Source organism: Anas platyrhynchos, chromosome 7 (genome assembly GCF_047663525.1).
Source record: "Anas platyrhynchos isolate ZD024472 breed Pekin duck chromosome 7, IASCAAS_PekinDuck_T2T, whole genome shotgun sequence".
Classification (NCBI taxonomy): domain Eukaryota; kingdom Metazoa; phylum Chordata; class Aves; order Anseriformes; family Anatidae; genus Anas; species Anas platyrhynchos.
In genome coordinates, this window is record NC_092593.1 from 23,221,956 (window position 1) to 23,241,840 (window position 19,885).

The 19,885-nt window shown below is 53.8% G+C and overlaps 1 protein-coding gene and 1 long non-coding RNA gene across 9 annotated transcripts in view; one reads left to right on the top strand and one right to left on the bottom strand.

Annotated features, from left to right (window-relative positions):
- The window catches only part of HOXD3 (homeobox D3), a 30,891-nt gene extending 16,302 nt beyond the window's left edge, over nucleotides 1–14,589 (top strand). For 2 of the 8 annotated variants that reach the window (XM_038182247.2, XM_072040977.1), the window contains 3 exons: nucleotides 6,510–6,593; nucleotides 10,044–10,595; nucleotides 10,995–14,589. In XM_038182247.2, coding sequence (XP_038038175.1) covers nucleotides 10,103–10,595; nucleotides 10,995–11,743 — 1,242 coding nt within the window. In that variant the 5' untranslated portion in view covers nucleotides 6,510–6,593; nucleotides 10,044–10,102 and the 3' untranslated portion in view covers nucleotides 11,744–14,589. Of the gene's footprint in view, nucleotides 1–645; nucleotides 878–2,908; nucleotides 3,376–3,950; nucleotides 3,970–5,606; nucleotides 5,899–6,280; nucleotides 6,410–6,509; nucleotides 6,594–10,043; nucleotides 10,596–10,994 lie in introns of those variants that run through there. The other 6 variants (XM_072040974.1, XM_072040979.1, XM_072040980.1 and 3 more) reach the window with 6 other exon arrangements.
- On the bottom strand, nucleotides 3,910–5,841 carry LOC119717484 (uncharacterized). Its single transcript, XR_005267078.2, has 2 exons — nucleotides 5,704–5,841; nucleotides 3,910–5,613 (listed from the first exon to the last, which is right to left on the bottom strand). It is a non-coding gene; the product is annotated as an uncharacterized lncRNA (long non-coding RNA).
- Nucleotides 14,590–19,885: the final 5,296 nt, after the last annotated feature.

A 19,885-nucleotide genomic window follows, 5' to 3' on the forward strand; every position in this document is an offset into this window, starting at 1 on the left:
CACGAAAACACAAACTTGGAGAGTCGAAACTTTCCCATGCACCTAAGGCAAACATCATTTTTTCCAGCCCTGCGTAAGCACCTCAGACAACAATACGTCCCTCTGACTAGCAGAAGTCGATGGCACTATTTTTGTCAGAAGTATTTGTCAGGGGGACTTGTCCTCTCTTGGAGCGTGGTCAAGGCACGAGTCCAAAAATACAGTATCTTGTTCAGATGCTGAAAGGAGCGTAGTGCATAAAACAAGGCAAGTGCCCTCAATGCCTGGAGAGCGGGGGGGCAAGGGGGGGCTGTGTATTCACAAGCACACTCTCACTAAGTTTAAATGCTGAGACACATTTTGTGATTATACTTTCTCTGTGTGCTGTTTAATGGCTCCTCCTGTTACTACCGATACATCAATACAGTTCTGTATATTATATCACCACTAGTCGTTAAGGTAAGAATGAAGAGGAAAGGCAGAGTCAATAGCAAACACCCCTCACTGTACAGTACAGTAAATAGGGACCTCTCAATGCAGAGCCACACAGCCTCCAACGGCCATGTTTGTTAGCCCTTTCCCCTGATTTTTTTTTTTTTTTTTTTTTTTTGCAAGCCTAGAGACCAAAATAATCTTGCTAGGAACAGTCATAACAGGCAGAATTTCAAAGTGCAAGGAAGATGATAAGAATAGATTTCTACAAGTCCTGACCACGTGATTTGCGAAATAATTAATTCAGCACGTCCCTTAAGAAACACGGAGTCGTCATTAATCTGCCAAGCAAAGGACTCTATCAGACTTGAAAACTGAAGAGATCCCAAGAATATAATATACAAAGGGTGCAGTCCTTCTCTCTGCACACCTAGCTCTTTGCTAGCTGCCGAAAAAGAGACGCACGGTATGTAACCATTTTTTTTTTTTTTGTACTTTTATTCCTTCTTATTTAAGCCTTAATGAACTTAGCTGTCAAACGCGTGACAAATAGGGCACGCTGCTTCCTGATTTCCAGCTCGGCAGCGGCCGGGAGCCGGACCGGGCGCAAGCGGTGACCTTTGGTTCCCAGGGAGCGGGGGGAAGCGGAGCGCGGAGCGCCGCGGAGCGCCGAGAGGAGGCTGCCGCGGCCCCGGGCGGCGCCGGCGCTGGCCGCTGCCGCCTGCGCGGGGAGGCGCGGAGAGGCGCGGAGCGCCCCGAGGAACAGCGCGACTGCCAGGGCATCCGCCGCCCGCTCCGAGCCGCGGGGAAAGGCCCCGGACTTCTTCTCAGCCGGGCTTGTAAATCTGGCCCCGCGTCCTGACAGCAGGGCTACCGCGGAGGCTGCGCACCCGCGGAGCCAGCCCCGGGGGCGCCGTGCCCCGCGCTCCGCCGCCGCCCCCAGGCCGGCCCCGCTCCGCTCCCGCGCCCCGCTCCGGCCGGCCGGCCCCGGCCCCGGCCCCGGCCCCGGTCGGTCGGCCCCCGGCCCCGGAGCACGGCCGCGGCCGCCTGCGGGTCCCAATCGATAGCCCGCGCGGAGGAGAATCGGAGGGCACGGTGTTATGGAAAGGCGCTCTCTGTGAAATATGGACCACGAGCCTGAGGTTTCTCTATTAAATCCCAGAGTCAGCTGGAAATACTTTCTGCAAACAGGATATTCTTTATTATCCCTTGCTGGAGTAATTTCTAAAAAACCCTAGATCGTAGCTTTTTATTACTTCCGTTTCGGTGGCAGGACAGAGACAAAGTTTCCTATGTTATGAATTATACATTCAAACAATAACACATTAATTCAATTATTCAAAGATGACAAATGTTTATGTGCTTTGGTAGTGACTAAGGAACAGATTTGCTACTTCACCAGAACTCCTACGTTTTTATCAATGAAGTTTTATATTATCCTGCTGGTCCGGGAAAGAAACCAAACTCCACCAAGGCGCGCAGTAAAATGGACCCGACCATAAATCGAAGCCCTTTCATAAGAGCGTTTATTCCTGCATATAGCCCGGGCTATTTTATCAGTTTGACAATTGCTGGAGTTGTTGTTATAAATCATCATAAGTAATTCCTGAAAGGGTGCGAGGCTGCTGGGGGGCGGGCGGAGACTGTAAATCTTTCTGTTTTATTGCTCTATGAACATATGCTCCGATTGAAGAAGTCTTAGATCCTTTACTGGAGACAAATTCACGCAAAGCTGGAGTCCCACCAGCGCCGAGGATTAACATTTCCTTAATACTTTCTCAGTCCCCTCTGCGATGTCTTAATTCTGGTGGCGAGGGCGCTCCTTTCTTCCTGCCGGCCTCCATTTTTACCTTAAATTTCACCTTTTTTAGCCTCCGAACAGCCACTTTTTCCAGGGCTTTTCGAGCTGCCCCCCGAGGAGGCATTTTCTTCCCCAGCCTCCTCTTGCTCTGGACTCGACCGGAGCCCAACTTTCCCCTCTCAGTGGTGTGTGGGAAGAGAAAGACCTCGTCGTCATCCCAAATGCCCGAAGCCCGGCAGAAGAGCCTTCGGCCGTGTGTGTACACACGCGAGCGTGCACAAGGCATGGGGTGTGCGGGGCTCTGCGTGTGTACACACAGGCGCGGGGGCTCTGCGAAAGTACACAGACGCCGAAATATATGGCTGACGGAAAAGGATATAAAGAACCATTGCCTCTTACTTGAGGCGAGATTTAAGTGCATCATTTCGAAGAAATATAGGATTATAAATCCGAAGCCGTACACAATAATTTACATTGAACTTACGCTTCCATCACCGGACTCCAATCTTTTTATAACTGGTTTGCAAAGTCAGGAAAAGCAATGTAATTTAGATAAATGTTACAATGCACTTACGGTTAGTATTGTAAGGTAATACGTTACTGTCACATCCCCGTGCTTTGGATGGTAATGAAATCATAGCAGATGTTAGATTAGGTGTGGTGTATTTATAGCTACTGATATGTTAGAAAATCAAACAGAGAAGCTAATATATATATATTTTGCCGAACTGGAATTGTTGGGGAGCTTTGTGGGCACACATGACGGATATACACCGGGGTTGCTCTGTGTCTCTACACACACACGGAGAGGGGAGGCAGGCTCAGGGCAGACACACACACGCACAAATGTCATGAGTTCTTTTTTTTTTTTTTTTTTTTTCTTCCCCGACGCTTCTTTAGCCTCCAGACAGGGGTAGTCCCAGCAGCCCAGCATATTTCACGGAACGGAGAAAGAGAAACCCAAAAACCCGCGCTCTCCGGTCGGCCCGGGCGCCTTGCCGCCGGAGCAGCGCTGCTGCCGAGCTGCCCGGGGCTCAGGCGGTGGGGTGCAGCCGGTTCCCAATTCCTCCTCTCGCTCCACTCCCTGGCCGTACCCGGCGGAGTTCACCTCTTCCCCGGCGCTCGGGCGGGCGCGGAGCGGCCCCGCCAGCTCCGCGGGGCGCGTAAGTGCGGGAGCCGGCCGGCGCGGTGCGGTGCGGGGCGGTGCGGAGCGGCCGGGGAGCGGGGCGCGGGGCGCGGGGGTGTCGCCGCCCCCGGTCCCGTCTGGGCAGCCCCGCTGCGAGGGGGCGAGGGGAGCGGGCCAGCCTCAGCCCCGGCGAGCTGCTCCCGCGATCACGTGGGCGAATGTGGCTGGATTTTAGGGCAGTGCCTATATTTCTGGTCAGAAAGGGGGTTCTCCTGCTCTTCCCCCAAATTCATCCATGGCCGCACGATTTAAAAACAAAACAAAACGAGAGCCGGCCAGTTTCCGCCTTTGATTCCAGGAGGCTGATGGCTAAAGGGTTGTGTGTTGATTTTTTTTTTTTTCCTAAACCCCAACAAATTCCGATTTCCACTCGCTCTCTTTTATTGGTAGTTGAGCCTGTGCCTGTTTTCGTTCTATCGGGAATTATGGTGTGTGGAAATGTCTGTAAAACCGCAAGATCAGGTTTAGGACAGTATTGTCTGCAGACAAAGGGTGAAGGATATATTCTAAGAGCTGCAAGCACAGATCCTGAAAAGTGAGGAGCCCAGGTTTATGATAAATTGACACACAGGTAAGCAACTGCATGACAAAATGGGACCTTTAACCACAGGGGCTGCATTATCGCCTTTACTCAGGGACTGTCTGGAATTTGTTTGTAATCTCTGCCCACGACGGCTGCAAATGCATGAAGTAATCTCCACCTCCTTGTGCGTTTTAAGCTGTATCTCCTTTTTATTATGCCGTTTGAATAAAAAGCGAACTCCTTCCCAAAGGCTAGGAGAAAAGGTTTATCTCTCTCCTATCCCCATTTTCCGTAGTTTCAGGAAGGGAATTACAAATAACCAAAAAATTAAATAAATAAAAAAAAAAAGAGGGGGAGACAACTTTGCTGGACGCTCCCATCGCCAAAGTAAGATTGAGCATCCCATTAATTCGTTGCCGTGGGTAGCCGGGCAGGGGGTAGCCGTGTGGATTTGCACAGTGCGATTTGAAATAGGCTCATAGGTAATGGAGCCTCTACGTTTGGTGTCTTAAATACTCATGCCGAGCGCCTTCTCGTGCCTTCTCCCCTCTCCGTGCTCCTCGGGGCCGCTGCTCTCCTCCTCCGGTGTGGTGGTGCCGCCGTTGCCACTGCTCTCACGCCTCCGAGCCGCACGGGCTGGGGAGGCTCGCTGTGATATTTGTCTCCCGAGAAGTTCGTGGCCGTGCGCTGGGGCGGTGTGATCAATGCGGTGCCAGAAGGGTGCCCGAGGCTGACCTGGGGCGGCCGCGGGGCTGCAGCCGCTGCAAAGGGCCCCGCAGCCTCCTCGCGTGCACCCGCGGCTCAGCTCCCTCCTGGGCTGCTTTCGGCTCCCAGGAGCGGCCGTCTCTACCCCGGGGCCTTCCCGAAGCCCGGCCGAGCTCTCGGGCAGTGTGTTTTGGGGGAAACCCCTGGAAAAGCTCGCTTTGTGGCGGCGAGCAGCGGCGGGGGTCAGGCTGCGCCAGGTCCCACCCGCCCCGAGCCACCCGGGCGAGTCCTCCTCGGGGGCAGCCGCAGCAGGGCGATGGGGCCAGGGGACAAAGTTGGGGGGGGTCTTTCTCCTCTCTCTCTCTCTCTTTTTTTTTTTTTTTTTCTCTGTTGCGTCTTGCTCTGCTCGATCAGAAGTTAAAGGCAGTGAACATTTTTCTTAGCTGTATGCCTCCAAGCTGCTGGCCTGCCAAGTTAGTCAGCTGAATCCAATTACTGCAAGCAGCATTTCATTTGGCTCGATGGAAGCACTCACTTATAACTTCACCTAAAATTTCAATAATACCTTTATTGGGCCCACGCCTGAATAATTCTAAAGATTTCCCTGGTTTGAGCTCTGGCAACTTCTTCTCCGCAGTCGGCTCGGTTGGAGCAGAGCTCAAGCCCGGCGAGCCCGAGACTCCCCTCTTCGCAGCGCAAACTTTGCAGGTTCTCCTTCTGGCCGTGGAAATCTATGTATTTGCCCAACCTGTCGCCAAGTAAAGCATGTCCAGAGCAAGGAGGCTATTGCTTGTGAGGCTGCTTCGAAAAGGGAAGAGAAGTCGATAATTAATTAGACGCAAGACGAAAACTTACCACGTTTAGCAACAGCGGGTAACAATGACTTGGTGTGCAGTGTTACACTCTCTCCGCTCAGGGGCTAAGGTGCAACCCAACTTACGCTTTCTTTTCTTCCTGCACGCCGTAAAGTGCTATTTCTAATGATCTCTGTTAAAAAAAATAAAGCACTTAAAGTTGACGTACGCCCACGTGCATATATTATATAAGACGTTACCGGGACAGGCCCGGGCCAGGAACCTGAGCGAGCACCGTGTGTAATCATGAAGCTCCACTTCCCTAACTCCAGTTTGCCAGCATAAATTAAGGTGATTTGGAAGGGGAATGCCGCATCCTACTGGGTTTGGGTAGGGAGAGAGAAGACTTGGTGGAAAGTTGTAATGTCTGTTGTGTTGTGAGCTATTGGAGGCGCTTCCGTTGGTTGTTCATTAAGTGGTGAGTTATTGCTATACAAGCCAAAGGTCATTTCAAAGGCTTATGGCTGCTAGATATCGTCTTTATAATGACCTGGGCTTCTTTGTGGGGGATTTTCTGGCACTCTTAAGTTCTTAAAGTCCTGACTCGACACATTACACGATCAGATGCAAAATGCGCGTTTCGAGCCACAAACGTTTGCGGTGTATTTTCAGAGTCGGGGTCTCTTCGCTTCTCTTTCTCTCAGTCTCAGCCGGTGGATGGGGAGCCGGGGGGGGTGGAGAAGGACCCGCGCCAGCCCCGCAGGAGCGGAGCCCTCCACCGAGCGGGGGCTGCCCGCGGCTCCTGGGCGCTGGGGCCCCGGCTCGGACCCCGCCGGCTCCCCTCGGCCTCGCTGCGGTGGAGGCGGCGGCTCTCCGGGGGTATTTTGCTCTTTTCTTCGCTCCCCGCCTCTCCCAAAGCGTTATTAATAAATGAAGAGAAGCGTCTGCCCTTTGTCTGCTAAAAGATCTGACGTGGACTTAGAGACACGGTGAGGGGCTGCGGACAAGACGTGCATTTATTAACAAAGTCCTAAGGAAGAAAGTCCAAAACAAACCAGCTTCCGCTGAGAGTTCTCAATTTTGTTGCAGGTCCGTGCCCAAGGATTATCCCAAGGAACCTGAAGATCCTACACACACTGTTAAAGTCAAAATTCAAGAAAAAACATAAGTGTGGTGAGTTCTCTAAATTTCCTTTTCCGTCCGTCTCCCGCTGTCCCCGGCCCGACGGCCCCTCCGGAGGGAGCAGAGCCGCCGGGGAGCGGGGCCGGGGCTGCAGGCTCCCGGGGCTGTCGCTGCATGGAGGCCGAGGAGCAGCAGTCCCTGGGAAGCCCCGCCGGGACACGCAGCTCGCTGCCGGACCCGGCTGGGGAACAGCCACAGTCTGGGCCCAGCCTTGGGAAGAAGGGGGGCTCCCCGGGGGGCTCCGGACCTGCTTTAAAGCCCCGCCAGAGCCGGAGCCGGCCCTCCCCTGCCCTCGCTCCCCCGGCCCCCCGAAAGGCAGGGAGCCCCCGCTCGGCTCGGCCGGGTCCCCGGCAGCCGGTGGGTGCCCGTCCCGGCAGCCGCCCGGTTCCCTGCCCGCGGGCCGGCCGCGGCCGCCGGCGGCCCCAGCGCTCCCCTTATATACGGGGCTCCCTCCGGGCCGCCGGCCGGGAAATGTGCCGAGTGGGGAATTCTTTTGCCGGGCTCCCTCCTACGCGCAGGCTGCTTTGCACTTCTGAAAGTGCTGGGGCTTGGGAAGTGTTTTCCTTTTCATTCCTGGCCGGAGCGTTTACTGCCACAGCACTCGCGGTCATAAATTTTGCTACAAACCGCAATGACAGGTGCATTGATATGCGCCCTGAGAGCTCCGGCTGCCTTAATAACCGCTCCACAGGCCGCTCTCGCCGCCTTTTATTTATTCGGTATCATATGAGATATTGATCCTCGGCAGAATTAAGTGTAGTGGAAGTTTTAGGAGAGAACTGCTTAATATGGAAGTGCCGGGGCGCAGCTGGCCGCGGGCCCTGCGCGGGTCTCCGCGGGTGCGGAGCGCGGGGCTCGGGCTGCGGGTGCTGAGCCCCCGCGGCGGGGGCACCTCAAAGGCGCTGAGACCAGCGGCGGGACAAAGAGCCCCATTATCATGTGTAACGCCGAGCGGTTCAGCTGAGGTTAACCTTTCTGGAGAGGAGGAAGGGAAATTCGAAACACAGACATGGATACTTTGCGGTTTCCTAACCTCAGTGCCTCCGAGCCCACCTCCCACGGATCGGCCTCGCCATTTGGATGTCACCTTTTTTTCCTGGAGGCTGTTTCTGGCCAAACCACCAAGTGTCGAGCCCCTGCTTTGGTGTTCCCTACAAAAACATCACCCTGGGCCTTGCACTCGTGGAAAATCAAAACCTAGAAAGGTCTCTCTCTTCCTCTTTCTCTCCCTCTCTCTCTTTTTAAGATCTAAAGATGAGCCACCAAACAGTTGAGCATTGTCCATGTGATTTATGGCCCATAGCCTCCTTTTTAGGTTCAAGCAGAGTTCACAAGCAGTTGGTATTTCAGAAAAGAAATAAGGCTTTTAACAGCTTAACAGCAATATTCTTTCTTAAGATTCTGCGTATTCTTTTGGGAACTATATTTTACGAGGCACATAAAAGCATACGCTCAAGGCAGTGTTGTGCTAACAAAAGTCCTCAGTCCAGACTGCTCCCGAAAATGTAGATGATAGAAGTGGAAAATGAGCGACAGAATTATTTTGCAGAAAAATACTTTCAAGGCTCGTCCAGATTATAGTAGTTTATTAAAACTCATCTGAATCCCCACTCTTCGTTCCCTTAGACATCCTTTTACTAAAACTTTCCAGGAGACTAGAACAGCTCCTTTCCCATTCTTATCTGCTTCCCAGATGATCCCACGCTTTTGTTCTGGGAAGAAAAGGACGGCGGCGGTTTGTGACCGGGGATAAACTGTCGAGAGCGGCTGAGGGCTGCAGCTCTCCCCGTACAGACGTGTATGGCGGTGAATTTTAGGGAATTTTTAGGTACTTAACTATACCATTTACTACGGGAGAAAGAGTAGTGCTATTGTAATGTTGCCTAATACGGGCTGGAGAATGGTAATTTTCAGACACTGTTCAAAATTTTTGAGCTACTTTTCTCTGGCATGTTAATAGGTCTGAACCTTGAAGAAAGGTACGGTGAGGTTCAGACTTATACAGTCAGCTGAAGTATGTGCTAATCTTTAAAATTACTGAAAATGTGAGAGGCAAACACAACCCGACAAGGAAAATACCACGTAAAATTGAGAACAGGGAATACTAAAAAGCTGTAGCCAGATTGCGGGCGAGTTTCTGTCCTGCAGCAAGAGAGAAGTCCCGGGTGCGACCAGGGGAAAGGCAGCGCCCTGCCGCAAAACTGGGACCTCCGGGGACCTCTCATCCTCGGACATTTCCAGGCTGGGCGGCTTGATCGGGGGGCGGGGAGGGGAGCGCCATGAGTTTGCAGGCCAGTAAAAGAAGAGATCATACAATCAGCGTTTATAATGAAAACCATCCCTTAAAAACCATCACCAGTGTCTCAGGTTCTTTCTGATGGGGACAAATGAAAGGGATGAGAAACGTCGGGTGAGTGATTTTAATTCATCACTGAATTAAAATAGGGGAGCTGACCTGCGACATCCTTTATAGTGCAAAGCGAAGTTAGTGAATGGCGTCGGTTATACTTTAACTCCGGAGGAATCCGGGGCAAGAAGGAGGCCGGGTGTACAAAGGCGATGGGATTTTTCTGCCTTCGCCCGGCCGCAGCCCGGCTCAATCCATCATGTCAGCCGTGCGCGGCCGTGCGCACGCGTGCCGGCGGGCGGCTGTGGGGGATGCCCGCGGGATCTCTGCCCAAATGGCTCCGGGGGGGCTCTGGGGACAGCACCCACCCGTGGCCGGGCCCCTGACGTGGTTGCGGAGCGGGGCGTCCCCGGGCAGTGGAGCGGGGCTGGCCCCGCGGTGCTCTCTGGGAGCCTTTGCCAGATTCCCGAGGAAACGGCCCAAAGACCAAGCAAAACATAACAAGCAAACAAACCAACAAGAACCCCAGGTCCTCAAAGACCCCGAGAAAGCTGTCTCTAGGAAGCCCCAACAATGCGCTCCTGCTCCTCCGCAGTGCTGTCCTTCTTGGGTAGCTTCTGCCCTGGGGTCCCCTGGGCCTTCCAGAGCGTGCCCTGGTGGCTCTGCCCCTTCCCTGGTGCTCCCTGCTTCCCCCTGGTGACTCTGGTCCTTCTCTGGTGTCTTCTGCTTCTTCTCTGGTGTCCCCTGCTCCTTCCTTGATGTCCCTGCTCCTTCTCTGGTGTTCTCTGTTCCTTCCATGATGTTCCCTCCTCCTTCCATGACGTCTCCTGCTCCTTCCTGGATGTTCCCTGTTCTTCCATGGTGTCCCCTGCTCCTTCCCCGGTGTCTCCTGCTCCTTCCATGGTGTCCCCTGCTCCGTGTCCCCTGATCCTATCATGGTGTCACCTGTCCCCACTCCTGCTGTCCCCGCTCCCCCTGTCCCACTGAGGCCGGGGACTCGGGGATGCGGGATGTGCTGGGGCCAGGCCGACCTCTCCCAGGCAGGCGCCCACCACTGAAGGTCTCTTTTGTGTCTCCGCTGTCCCCCTCCCCAGGTGGCTCCCGCGGCGGCGAGTGGCCCAGGCCGACGACGTGAGGCGCGGGGAGGCAGTCAATGATATTTGAGCAGGGGCCGCGGGCCTTGGCGATCGCAGAGCGCAAGATGCAGAAAGCCGCCTACTACGACAACGCGGGGCTCTTCGGGGGCTACACGTACAGCAAGGCCGACGCCTACCCCTACGGCGCTGCCCACCAGCCCTACGGCCCGGCCGGCCTGGACGGCGAGTACCCCGCCTCCGCCTGCTCCGTCCAGGGCTCGGCACCCGGCCGCGGCCCGGCGCACAAGGGCAGCGAGCTGAACGGCAGCTGCATGAGGACGGCGGGGGGCGGCCCCGGGGGCAGCCAGCCCCCGGGCATGGGCGAGCAGCAGCCCCCCGCGCTGCCGCCCTCCTCCCCGCCCAACCCTCCCAGCGCGCCCCCTCCGAAGAAAGCCAAGGGGGGGCCCAACTCCTCGGGCTCCTCCACAGCCACCCTCAGCAAGCAGATATTCCCCTGGATGAAGGAGTCCCGGCAGAACTCCAAGCAGAAAAGCACCTGCCCCCCCTCAGGTAGCCGCCCCACACCCGCCCCTCATATCCCCCCCCGTCCCGATGCCCGCCCCTGCCCTGTCCCGGGGGCACAGCCTGGGAGCCGGCCCCCGCCTTCCTCCGGCTGTCGGCTCGGGGGTCCCGGCCCTGGGGGGGTGGGGGCGGCTTGGTGGCTCCTGTCTCGCTCCCCCCGCAAGCCCAGGAGCGGCGGGAGCGGACCACGAAGGGCCTGGACGGGCTCTGGAGGGAGGCAGCGGGGAGGAGGGGGGGCGCCGTCGGGGGGTGGTGACGGTGGGGGGAGTGTGTGTGGGGGGAGGCCGCCCCCGGGTCCCCTGCGGAGCGGGAGGGGGCGGGGGGCTCCGGGGGACCCCAGGGGGCTTTCGGGGGGGACCAACGGCTCTCGGCGCCTCTTCCCCGCAGGAGAGAGCTGCGAGGACAAGAGCCCCCCCGGACCGGCCTCCAAGCGGGTGCGCACAGCCTACACCAGCGCGCAGCTGGTGGAGCTGGAGAAGGAGTTCCACTTCAACCGCTACCTGTGCCGGCCGCGCCGGGTGGAGATGGCCAACCTGCTGAACCTGACCGAGCGGCAGATCAAGATCTGGTTCCAGAACCGCAGGATGAAGTACAAAAAGGACCAGAAAGCCAAAGGGATCATGCACTCCCCCGTGGGGCAGTCCCCGGACCGCAGCCCTCCCCTGAGCGGCCCGAACCACGTCGGCTACTCCAGCCAGCTCCCCGGTGTCAACAGCCTCAGCTACGACACCCCCTCGCCCACCTCCTTCGCCAAGTCCCAGCAGAGCATGTACGGGCTGGCCGCCTACACGGCGCCGCTGAGCAGCTGCCTGCCGCAGCAGAAGCGCTACGCGGGCGCGGAGTACGATCCGCACCCCCTGCAGAGCAGCGGCGGCTTCGCCAACCCCGGCCTGCAGGGCAGCCCCGTCTACGTCGGGGGTAACTTCGTGGACTCGATGCCGGCCTCGGGCCCCATGTTCAACCTGGGGCACCTGCAGCACCCCTCCTCCGCCAGCGTGGACTACAGCTGCGCCGCGCAGATCCCCGGCAGCCACCACCACGGACCTTGCGACCCCCACCCCACCTACACGGACCTCTCCTCTCACCACACGTCTCAGGGACGGATGCAGGAGGCGCCCAAGCTCACGCATCTGTAGCGGGCCGGGAGCGAGCGGAGCGGGCTCGCCTCTGATTACCTCACTTTTCGGACGTGACCGTGTTGCCGGTGCCAGCAGTATTAGCGGATTTGCCTCCCCTAAGAGCCACCACCCTCCTTCCCCGCAGCCCCGAGTAGGTCCGTGAGCAGGAGCCGTCCTTTTCTAGCTGTTGTAAGCATGACAGTGCAATATACTGCAAACCAAGGGACTAATAAGCTGGTAATGATGTACTTGAAGGTAAGTCTTAGAGATCCATTAGTGTTAGCAGCGCGTCATGCTGAGGTGTTGTAGACCAGTTGTGAGCGGTGGGAACTTGCCCGCGTGTGAGTTTATTTCAGAGAAGTTAATTTATGAATTCTTCCGTAACGTGAGGATCGCAGCGGACTAAATGATACGTATTTATTATTTTAAGCGAGACATTTTTGTATCACTGATTATTTATCCTCGTCTTAATGTATTTATGTGGCTATTTGTAGAGTTTATTCACCAACGCTTCGGGAGATCGATCCAGGTCCGTGGTGACTTACATTTCACCTATTTAGTATCTTCGGTCTGAGCTAGTTGAGAGAGTAGTCTTGAACAGTTGTAACAGTGGCTGGTGTTTGTAGTTTATGTAAGGATTAATTAAGACAGCGACTTGTAAGTCAATAATAGAGTAAAACAAACCGTGGCGTCACACAAGGAGCCGTTACACTCGAAAAAAAAAAAAAAAAGTTAAAAAAAAAAAAGCGCAGTATTTTTTTCAAGTATTTATTTCAGCCCGGCTGGCACCGCGGGGCCGCCTCCGCGCTGGGAGCGCAGCCGCGGGGAGGAGGCGGTCTACGAGGCTTGGCCATCTTGAGTCAGACCAAATCCTGCCTACGAAAACCTCGGTGAGGTTAGCATTTATTTATTGACTAGGGATCTGTCGCACGCATTTTTTCGGTGGGCTATTTTCTTTTTTTCTACTTTTGTTGTTGTTGTTCATTACATTCTGGCTATCTGAAATAGGAAAGAAATTAGAAGCTTAACGCAAAACAAATATATTAGAAACCCTCTGATAGTGCTAATTTCATTAGGGTCTCCATAGCAATCCGTGCAGCAGCTGCCACCTCCTTTGTTATTTATACTGTTGTCTTTATACTAACCATAAATCAAATTTTTAGACATCTTTGGAAGCCCGAGCTTTTCCTCTTGTTTTTATCATAAAAATAAACTTTGAAAGAAAATTGACAATCAGATACATACAGCCGAAAAGGAGCTGCCAGGGCGGGGCGCGGACAGAGTCCCAGAGCCTAAGACAGCCCGGTCCCGTGAAGGGGACAGCTAACACACGGGGAAGAATAAAAATATATATTAAAAAAAAAAAAAAAAGGGAGAGAAAATAAAGGGGGAAAAAAAGGAAAAAAAAAAAAAAAAAAAAAGAACGGTGCTCTGAAACCTCGTGTTTTCTCCTCTTTAGTTACACGGCTGTGTTGAATCCCTCACTGGACTTACAGAGATACTTTCTGTAAAGGTTGGCATTAAAGTCTCTTCCTGACGGTACATGTCGCTCCGAGAAGTCTACTCTTACCTATTTCTAAAAGTGTCGAGTTAAAGATTAATCAGATCTTCTGTATTCCCCACAAAACCATCTGACACGTAACTTTCAAGTTTGACAAACACTGCAACTCCTACTCCATCCTCTAATGACAGGACCTGGAATTCCTATTGTGAGGAATATTTTAACTCCTCCAATTCTGCTCAACACAGACAAGTTTCTTTCTCTCTTTCTCTCTTTCTCTCTTTCTCTCTTTCTCTCTTTCTCTCTTTCTCTCTTTCTCTCTTTCTCTCTTTCTCTCTTTCTCTCTTTCTCTCTTTCTCTCTTTCTCTCTTTCTCTCTTTCTCTCTTTCTCTCTTTCTCTCTTTCTCTCTTTCTCTCTTTCTCTCTTTCTCTCTTTCTCTCTTTCTCTCTTTCTCTCTTTCTCTCTTTCCCCTTCCCTCTCTTCTTCTCTGTCTTCAGATATTTGTGTTTGGCTGGACAGTAATGATTCAAAATACCACTTAGAGTTTTATTTTCCCCTCTGTGCAATTTTAATGATGTTGTACTATGCTGAAAAAGTGTATCTTTTATTAAATTTCACTTTTACCCAAGCAAATTTGGATATATGTGTTGTAGATGTGTAAACAAAAGAGAACAGAATAAACTACTTTGGTCAGAAACATATTTTAACCATTTTGAGCCCTAAAATTGTTCTCTATGGAAGTCCTCACACGATCATTTCTTAGAAGCTCCATCCTGGAGCGATCAAAATATACAAATGATATGAAAAGTAAGGCTAGACACTACTCGTGAATTATACTTCTATGATATTCCATAAGTATATATATATGTTTGTATCTCCAAGCCTTCTGTAATTGATGTACCCACGACTGGAATTGTCCATGTATATTTTTTTGTGTGTTCTCGAAAACACGACGTGTCTCTCATCATTTGCTTCCAGCTGCAAAATGACAAGGCGGCACCATCTCTGCGGGGCCGTCCCTGGTGTAACCCAACGTGCTTTTCCCAAGTGTTTTCCACCTTCGTGCTCTGTAGACTGTTCTTCAAACAGTGTCTGCTCTGACTTACACTATTAGTCCTTCATAAAATCCGTTAAGAGAGAAAAGGCCGTGTACAGATAGCCCTTCCCCAGACCGGAGGAAGACGGGGTTTCCAGAGGCGCCGCCTGAGCGCCAGCACTGTGCCGCCGAGGCGTGCTGGCCTCCCTTGTTCTTGTGCAGTGGCGGCAAGCCGGGGTTTGCAGACTTGGTCTCCAGCGGGGGAGGAGGAGGAGCGTGTGCGAGGGGGAATCTTATTGTAAATAAATTCACTTTCTTCTCCGTGACTCTGGCAGAGGCGTCTCGTTTGTAACGTGATAGAAGTCCGTGATGATAACCTAATTATTAGAAGTAATGTTACTTTAGTGAGATCGCTGGCATTTTTACAATGTTTGTACAAGCATCAGCAATCTAGAGGAGAAAGACACTTTGGCACAAGCCAGACTTTTTCTTGGCCCATTATTTAAAACTCATAAATTATAAACGAGCCCCTTTCCCTCCACACTCAAGAGGAACTCAGCTCCTTTGCAACAGCGTCTGATGCGCTGAGCTCCAGCCACCCATTTAAAACACAACTCACAACTTGTTTGTGAAGGCCAGCCCTGGGGCTCATCCCAGCCTCGCCTTTCTTTGTAAATAGGAACCACATAATCCCTTCCCCTTCCTTCCCTGCTCCCTCCATCCACTGCAGACCCAGGGGCAGGGGCACAGAGCTTCTCTGGCTGAGGTGCATTGGAGGGCACCAGGCTTTGCTGAGGCCATGCCCCCAAATACATCAATGGGCTTTGGATCTCTGGTTGATGGTCTGGTCCATGCAGTGACCCCCTCTTGGGTGGGGTTGATGCCAGTGTTGTGGGGCTGGAAAAGCAAAGCCGAAAGTGCCCTGCTTCGTTAGCAAGAGCACTGCAGGCTCTCAGCCCTGGTCCCCCTGAGCAGCTGCCACCATAGGACCATACCTGAAGGATGGAGCCCCTTGGCAGCTCCAGGAAGACCCCCGACTTTGTGGGGGACCAGCAGGGTCACTGGGACTCCATTGCCAGGAGGAGACTGAAGGAACGATGAGCCTCAGGAGTGTCTGCGTGCTGCCAGCCCCATGCCAGCCCTGTGAACCAGCCTGCAGGAAGGCCTGGGCACAAAAGGGGTTCCACTTGGGAAAAAAAACAAACCAAACCAAAACAAGAAAAAAACAGGGAAAAAGGATAGAGCTGCTGGGCTGCTGCTGATGGGGCACCTGGGTGGCAGCTGCTGGCTGGGGCAGGAGGAAAGGAGCCGCGGTCGTGCTGCCATCCATCCAGCTCTGTGCCAGTGCGCAGAGTGTGCCCAGTGGGACACACACAGTGGCAGCCCCACAGGGTTGCACACTGCTGCAGCCCCACAGGGAACAAAAGCCATGAGGCAGCACAAAGGAGCCGGTGCTGCTGGGCCAGCCAGCGGCTGGGTTGGCTGGCTGGGGCTCTCTTTCTAAAAGGTGGGAGATGGGCCTGGCCACTTTTGGGGGGCTAAACGCCAGGCTGGCAGGCAGGCAGCAGCCCCCATTGCCAGGCGAGGCAGGGCAGTGGGCATGCTGTGGGCCTCGTGGGGAACACGCCTGGAGGGGGAGGGAGCAGGGCGGCTCTGTTCAGGGCTCATCAATCACACCCTGCACACTTTTCATCCAACAGCAGTTCCTCCTCCTTCAGCTCGGGCCTGAGCCAGCTGGGACCTGACCAAAAGCCTGGCCAGCAGAGGCACAGCCCGGTCCCTGAGCTGGAAAGCCCTGGCATAATGTGGCTTCCAGCCAGCAAGACTGTGAACGAGCCCCTTCAGTCACAAAGGTGCCAAAAGGGAGCCTGCAGGCAGCGAGGTGTCTGTGCCTGCATGCCCAAGCCTCTGCTGATGCCCAGGGTCCCAGGAGCTCCCTGAGCTGTGCTGGGATGAGCCCAGAGAGGCTCAGCTGCAATGGCCATGAGCACAAAGCTGAAGAAAGTCGGCACAGGAGCTACAACGTGGCACGATGGGGGGATTCTGGGGAAAAATACTCCTGAATGTACAATTTCAGCACTTATATTTGCTTTTTCTTTATTTGCTGATGTGCAGTTCTCCTTGCAGCAGCAGAAGCTTTGGGAGAGAGTAGATAACCACACCAGAGTGAGGTGTGAAAGCTGGATCTGTGTTCCTGGGCCAGCTTTTAGGATATCTTGGGGCAAGAAGGGCTAGGCAGGGCAGCAGGCTTTGCTGCAGACCCTTTGACACCTCTGTTTTGCACACAGTAGCGGGCTTACCTTGATGCTCAATACCTGTAATTTCTCCTTCAACAAAATTCACAGACATTGGATAGGAAACAGGGAATTACATGGCACAGAGGCCCATGGGGAAATCCCTCTTCTAGGGGAATCCTGAAGGAAGAAGGACGAGACCTTCCTCTTCCATGTTTGTGCAGAAGATCCTTGTAGTTAATCCCATGTAGTAGAAGAGCACGGGTCTCCTGTCCCAGCCTTGCTGAAGCTGCCCCAGGGGTCAGGCAGGAAAGGAGAGCTTGTGGCACGCAAATATCAAGGGAAGAGGAAAACACACCTTCCTCAGGAAGAGGTGCCTGCCCTTCTGGAAGGGCCTTGTGTGTGCTGGAGCTGTGCCTGGAGCTGTGTCAGAGCGGCAGGGCAATTTCCCTTCTGTGCCCTGGGGTCTCTCTACATCCCTGCTTTTAGCCACACTCTACAAAATAAACTTCCCAGGGATTCTTCTTCCCTAATAGCCTTCTTCCCGGGGCCTTTTGAAGACTTGCCAGTGTAACAGGGCCACTGAACGTATTCCAAGTGCGTGGATGGGCACACAGCCCTGCTTACCCCTGGGCACTGCCGCCAGGAACCGGCTCTCATGGATGGCAGGATCCTGGCAGCAGAGGGGCCAGCAGAGGGATCTGTCAAATCTCATGTGTTATTGTGGTAACTGTGGCAATATTGTGCCCCAGGCTGTTTCCATCATGCAGCCTTGAGGTGGTGCCTCTATTTGAGGGCTGCTTCCATCTTCAGTGCATGTGGTAGCATGGGGGCTGGTTGGGTCCATCATTCTCCCAGAGGTTTCTGTTTCATCAGCTCCCCTGGCTCACATCATCACTGTGCTGCTGAGACATCCCTAAAGCTACTGGCCATCCACAAATTCCCTTTGATGGCCATCATGTTTCTCCCACTCTTCTTTTTAATCCAGTTTTCTTTCTTCTCTTTGGACATTCAGAGACTCTTATCCGGTAGACCTCTTGCAAAAAATAAAACAAACACCACCAACAACAAAAACATCTGCAGTTGCTCAACACTGAGACTTAGTTATTTAACTCTGAACACAGTGAAATCCAGGAACTTAGAGAATTGCAACCCCCTCCTCAAAAGACAGAGCAGCAACAGGAGACACTTGGCCTGTGCGTAGAGAATGGTTTCTGCTTTCCACATCCTTGAACACTCCTGCAAAAACAAACAGGTAACGAATGAGAAACTCAGTAACAGGATCCAGCTGGGTGAATGGAAAGATCGTATGCTCTTGTTTTAGCATTTAAAACACAGCTTTAGGTGTAATTAAAGCAGTTGTGTTCTACAAACAGAGGAGCTGAGCAAGGCAACAGCCCTCCTCCAGAGCCCATGCTGTCTGCCTCACTGCGGGCGGGAGTTTTTACAGCAGGGGGGACGGAAGAGGGTAAATGCTTTCCTAGTGGACATCCTTTCTTTGCTAAAGAGAAAGTCTGGTGTTTGCAGGCTTCTGTTCTATCAGAAAATGACATATTTCAAACCCCTCTTCTTGCCATGGGTGTGCTGAGCAAGCTTGCATCACCAGAATTTAAACCCTTCATAGTTTTAAACCCAACCATAGTTTTCCTGACCAGGTGTATTTTATTTAAACTGTTGTATCTTATACCTGTGTCCTGTACAAATGGCAGCGTAGGTGATAATCCCATTAATAGTGTATCAGGGTAGTACAGCCCCTAACCATGAGCAAGGCTGTGTCTATAGAGCACCTAACAGCAGGGCTCTGGGCTTACAGTGATGGCTGTTTGTGGACTGAGCCTGGAGTAAGCTAAGGTAGCAATCTGTACAGCTAGCCTGTGTCCTTAAAGATGTGCTGGGTGAGCTGGGGAGAAAGCAGGGCTGTTAGAAGGCTGTTAGAAGGCTCCACTTCTGTTCACAACCCACATGCAGGGAAGTGATCTCATGTCCTTGCCAGCTGGTGCCTGTTGACCCCAGGGACAGACCCTGCAGCACAGTCCCAGCAGCCCCACTGCCATGCCCCATGGGTGGCACAGCTGCTGGGCAGCCACGCTCTTCTTCCCTGCAGAGGTCCTGGGAGGACCAAATCCCCAGGGACAAGAGCTGAGGCTGTCAATGAAATGCCCTGACCGTATCTCCCCACGCTCTCCCTTCCTTGCCACCAGTCCAGTACTCTGATATCCACAAAGGACCCAGTGGGATTTTGATTTCTCTGGGCCATCCTGGTTACCTTTGGGTGGCTGGCACCATCTCTGGCCCTTGCAAAATTTGTGTGCCTCTTCCAGGCCACAGTGAGCAGTGCTTTGGCTAAGAGCTCATCAGACTCTTTGAACTGTTGAATAGAAGGCACTGGATGATGGATAAAAACATTTTAGTTTCAGGTCTTTGTTTGGGAATAAAATATTTTGGTGGCATGGTGCAATCCTTGCATTTCCCAAGTGAGCCCACAGCCGCACCCTAAAAGCTAGGAGGTGAAATTAACTCAGTGTTTAACTCAAAGCTGAATAGTGCAGCCCTTCTTCGTGTTCCTTCCCTACCCAAGTGTGTCATCCAAGCCTGAGTGTGCTCTGCCTCTTGCCTTTACTGCACTGACACATGACTGTTAATTTTAATGAGCTGAATGAAACCCACCAGGATCCACATCGAGGTTTTAGGTAGCTCAGACTGGGCTGTCAAGCCTCCCTTGCAGTCATACAAGGAAAGACGATGACTTTTGGAGTTCAGGGTTCGCATTCTCTGTGTTTCTTCCTGTTCCCTGCCATCCAGGGAGAAGAGTAAGAGAAAGTGTTGGAGGGTTTGGCAGGGCAGTGCAACTTGCTGCACTCCTGTGCCTGCTGTGCTCCTTTGCTTCCTGTGCCAGCTGCGAACACTCAGTGAAGAATGCCGAATCGCCAAGGGAAAAATGAAAGCCCATTAGCGTGGTGAGCTGGGGGATTCACTGCTGAGAGCCTGCAGAGCACTTATCTGATGGAGCGAGACCATTAAGTGCCGGGAGGTGCAGCACCCCCCGGGTGCGGACAGCGCGGGGGTGCCCGCTGGGCTGATGTCCTGGCACAGCCCCGTCCTGGGACAGGGGCAGGGGCAGGGACAGGAGCCTGGGCGGCGGCAGGGCGCCGTCTCCCCTCCAAATCCCGGCTCTGCAGTGAGCGGCGGCTCCGCCGACCCGGCCGGCCCCGGGGGGTCCCGGCAGAGCTGGGGCCGGGGGCGCTGCCCGCCGGTTCCCGGCGCTGTGTCCCCTCCCCCATCACCCCCTGTCGCTGCCCCTCGGCCCGCAGGGTCAGGCCGGGCCGCGCTGCCCGTCCGAGTCCCGTGACGGGAGCGGGCGGCCGGCAGCGGGCAAGGGAGCCGGCGG